The sequence below is a fragment of the Rhamphochromis sp. 'chilingali' genome, assembly GCF_963969265.1.
Source record: "Rhamphochromis sp. 'chilingali' genome assembly, chromosome: 9".
In the NCBI taxonomy this organism is placed as follows: domain Eukaryota; kingdom Metazoa; phylum Chordata; class Actinopteri; order Cichliformes; family Cichlidae; genus Rhamphochromis; species Rhamphochromis sp. 'chilingali'.
The window spans coordinates 24,119,886-24,124,023 of NC_137936.1; the positions used below are offsets into that span (position 1 = coordinate 24,119,886).

The 4,138-nt window shown below is 33.8% G+C and overlaps 1 protein-coding gene across 1 annotated transcript; it reads left to right on the forward strand.

Moving 5' to 3' along the window:
* The first annotated feature begins 947 nt into the window (after positions 1-947).
* On the forward strand, positions 948-3,222 carry LOC308402761 (tumor necrosis factor receptor superfamily member 4). The gene is made up of 7 exons (XM_080891856.1): positions 948-1,091; positions 1,234-1,344; positions 1,500-1,631; positions 1,721-1,790; positions 1,905-2,152; positions 2,232-2,336; positions 2,706-3,222. Exons 1-7 carry the CDS (start codon positions 965-967, stop codon positions 2,789-2,791), a joined length of 879 nt encoding a protein of 292 aa, XP_080747982.1. The 5' UTR covers positions 948-964; the 3' UTR covers positions 2,792-3,222.
* Positions 3,223-4,138: the final 916 nt, after the last annotated feature.

The window sequence follows — 4,138 nt, forward strand, 5'->3', positions numbered from 1 at the left end:
ACTAGCTTTGTCATCATATGTTACCAGTTGGGCTGTGTGTTAAAGAGAGACAAACAATGGGCAAAATGAACAGTAAAGACAGCACAGTTTGTTATGTTTTATATCTTTAGTTTCCTGAACTCTTGAATGATTGGAATATAAACATATTAATTTTGGGTCGCCTTACCTACGAAAAGTTCATAAACGAACAGAGAGAGAGATAAAACAGGAGCGGGGGTTGTTTTTTCAACATCCGTTTTTCAAGAAGCGAGTGTGTGGTTGTATCTTGTATCTTGCACTAATCAAGAATATGTGGATTTTCCATTTGCCATTTGAGTCCATATGCCATAATACAATGTCAATTTTTTCTGCCTAGACAAAACAAAGATACATAGTTAACTGTTTCCGATAGCTTAACCACAGTACCAATACCTTTTTTCCTGAACAAAGAAAAAAAGCCCAGAAAAAGGTTAATAAACATGCTAAAAATACCCTCAAAGCTGTATTTCAGTTTAAAAGATGTTTTTTTTCCATCATACTTTATATGGATCTAAAATATTTTTACCGGTTTTTGAGTTAGTAAAACATCTTATTACTTATGTACTGAATTGTACAGAATTTTTTTATTATCAATATTCAAGTTGTAGACATATAGGGTGAATTTTAAGTAAGATGGCTCTTTAAATTGTTGACTTACATAATTAATTTATCCAGTGTTAAAAAATTAGACACTATATTTAGTATCTTAGAATACCTGTTAGAAACTATGTTATGACTGACATGTCATAGATGTAAAATATGTGTTTCAATTTAAGTTTTTTTTAAAAATAAATATTAATAAAACATTACAGTTTGTAGTAAGATAGACAGGATAGTCACCGAACTTATAAATTGTAACTGTTTTATCAGTAAAGTAGGTGAGCAGTCTGGGACAGCCCCATATAAAGAGCTTATGCAGGTGGCGTCTCTCTTTTGTCACATTCTTATGCTGTGTGTCACACAGGAAATAGTGGCATTTCTCAGCACTGAAGAACTGAATATGGCTATGCTCAAAGTCCTCATACTTGTTTTGATTTTTAACCAACATGTTACTGGTTTGACATGCAAAACAGGTAAAGTGTGCCTTTTATCATTTTACTCACTCTGTATAATGCTTTAAAATCAGTTTTTCACTTTTTAAATTTTATTTTGAAAGTATAGTAATTACTGTAATTAAACTGTGTCCTTTCTTTGAACACTGTGAAATCCTTGAAGGCGAAAAAGTATCCCGTAATGGAAATGGATGTGAACCCTGCAAATCAGGCTCTTATCAGGATCATGAAAATACTTCAAAATCTTGTAAAGCATGTAGAACGTGTGACACTAGTAAGTGCTGAAGCTTTTGTAACTTATTAGAAAAACAGCTGCTATGTGAGCAGCTGATGATAAACCTGCTCTGTTAATGGAGACAAAACATGTAGTTCACACTCAAATTACGACATCAGGATTAAGAACATTCTTTGTTTATTTATTTATTGCAGATCATGGTAGTGACATTAAAGAGCGTTGTACCACATTCAAAAACACAAAATGTGCGTGCCGTAAAGACTTTGTTCCATGGGACAGTGATTCTTCCAACTGCAAATGTGCTGAGGGATTTAAACGAATAGGAGGTACAAGACTGGATCATAATATTGGATCATTTACCATACACACTAAAGAAAATGTCTTTTTAAATCATCAATTCTTTTTTTCCTGCTAGGAGAATGTAAACGATGTGAAGAAGGATTTTTCATTACATCTCAAAACTCAGACTGTAAAAAATGGAAAGAGTACGTATTCTAGTGTTTTTAGTACTTTTATGATATATGATTAAAACAAATTTTCAACAGGGTCTGGACGTGACGCTTGTTGTTAACAGCTTTGTCATTTATCTTTCATTCTAGATGTAAATCAGGGGTGAAATTCAGTGGAACTGCATCGTCAGATGCCATCTGTAATGAGCCAAACAGTGATACTTACAGCACTACACTTCCCACATCAAATACAATTACTACTCTCCGAGGTTTAATAACTCAACGTCCACATGAGGGGGCCAAAACTCAGGGGATGGATACTACTACTACTCCACGAGTGGCCACTTCCACAAAGAAAGTGCTTCCAACTCCTCCTGTATATCCAGGCAACTACATTGGTAAGCCATCTTCCGATCATGCAACCTCAGATCAAAAGTAAAGCTAAGTTAACTTAGCAGGTTTATTTTGTCTTACCAGGTATGGCCCTCCTTATTTTCGGAATTGTCGGACTAGTTGTACTAACTGTTGTGACCTGCAAGCTGCACATCACTGACTGCTGGCACAAGCAAAAAACAGTACAACGTATGTGGCAAGTGATTCACACTTCAGACAATAAGAAAGGTCTTGGTGGTTTCATGTCGAGAAGTTGAATGAGAAAAGTGACGCACCAAAATTTGAAGCAACAGGCAACAACAGTTCACCTTCTTGCATCAAGATATATGCCCACACCCCCCCAGAAAATCTTTAATCATGTCAGAGATTTATTTCTTTATCATATTTTACCACTATTAGAAAAAATGGGCAATATTTCTTCACAAAATGCTTCACACACTCTGAGATTTGTGCTGTTTCAAATGGGAAATAGTTATTGTCAACAATATTATTGAATTAATTAACTAATTGGTAGTTAATTAAGCTTTTTGAAATAAAATATATATTTTTTGTTTACAGCAATGGACTCCTTGTGCCGCACGCCAGTTGAGGAAAGCTGTAATGAAAGCCAGACCCCGCTCAAGTCAGACTACATGGAACCTTGAAGTTAAACTTGTTATTTTTTTTCATTTAGGCATGAAATACACAGCTGAACCTTTGACTCAGGTAATCGTTATATCAGTATTTTTCCTTACAGTGTTGCTTTTGTATTAGAAATACATCATCAAACTATTTACTATATCTGTATTGTTACAGGTGTATTTTCAAGTCAATATTTGACTTTTGTTTGTTCTGTTTTAGTAGAATCGTGAATTATCACAAACATATTGCAAGCCTCTTACCTCACTTTTTAAACTGTGAAACAGCAAGTAGTAAACAATAGTTTTCACTACTTGAACTGTTGTAAATTGACCATAATATTATTTTTATTAATATTATTATGTTGCTCAAAGAAATCTGTATAATGTTAGTATTGATCAACATTTTCTATATGCAGATTTTTGCACAGTGACCTGAGCAATCATGCCACTAAATGCCTCTGTGAAATGTTTGTATATTCAATGTATGTATGTATAATATATATATATATATATATATATATATATATATATATATATATATATATATATATATATATATGACATGACATAACTTAATGCGACTAACTGGGGCTTGTGACAAGCCTGAGAAATACCCAGTAAGACCAGTACAATCAATACCACTGATCCAGGATATATTATGAACTACTTTAATTTTTGCACGAAGTCTTTCTGCCCATTGTTTCTCAGTTTTTGATTACTCAGCTCTGTTCAAATTAGCAGGTCTGTGAAAACAAACATGCTTTCAGTGATGTGTGGGTTTGGCGGAGTTCCCCCCAGGCACCTAAATGTGGCTCTTTTTCCCCACTGAGACATACATCCTCTCATGTTTTCATTTTGGCCTTTGGAAAGACTGATGTTGTAAATGTGAGGACTTTCATGTTGTTTATACCTCATTGGAGATGTTTCTCGGATCACATAGTCAGAGGAGTTATGAAAGCGTCCTCATACTTCTCCTCACTTATGTTTTGCACCAGAAACCAGACACACACATTCATAAATTTCAGTTAATGCTTTGTCTGCCTGGTTGACTCTTTGTGAAGAACCGAATATAGAAAAAGCTACCGCACCGTAAATCTTCCCAAGGAAAGTGATTTAAATAAAGACAGAAGTATATCAAGTTTTCAGATCCATTATTTAAGTATAAACATGTATATAACAGTCCAACCTTAACTTAATATTAAAAATTTAGCATTTATTTAAGTATAACTCACAGGAAGTAAACATTCTTACTTAGTAAAGATGACTTTTTATTAGTTTGTGTACTATTAGGTATTAAATTAATCTTAATATATCTGTGAGTAGGCAACATTTTACTGTTGTAGCTGCTTTTTGTAAAACGCAAATATGACT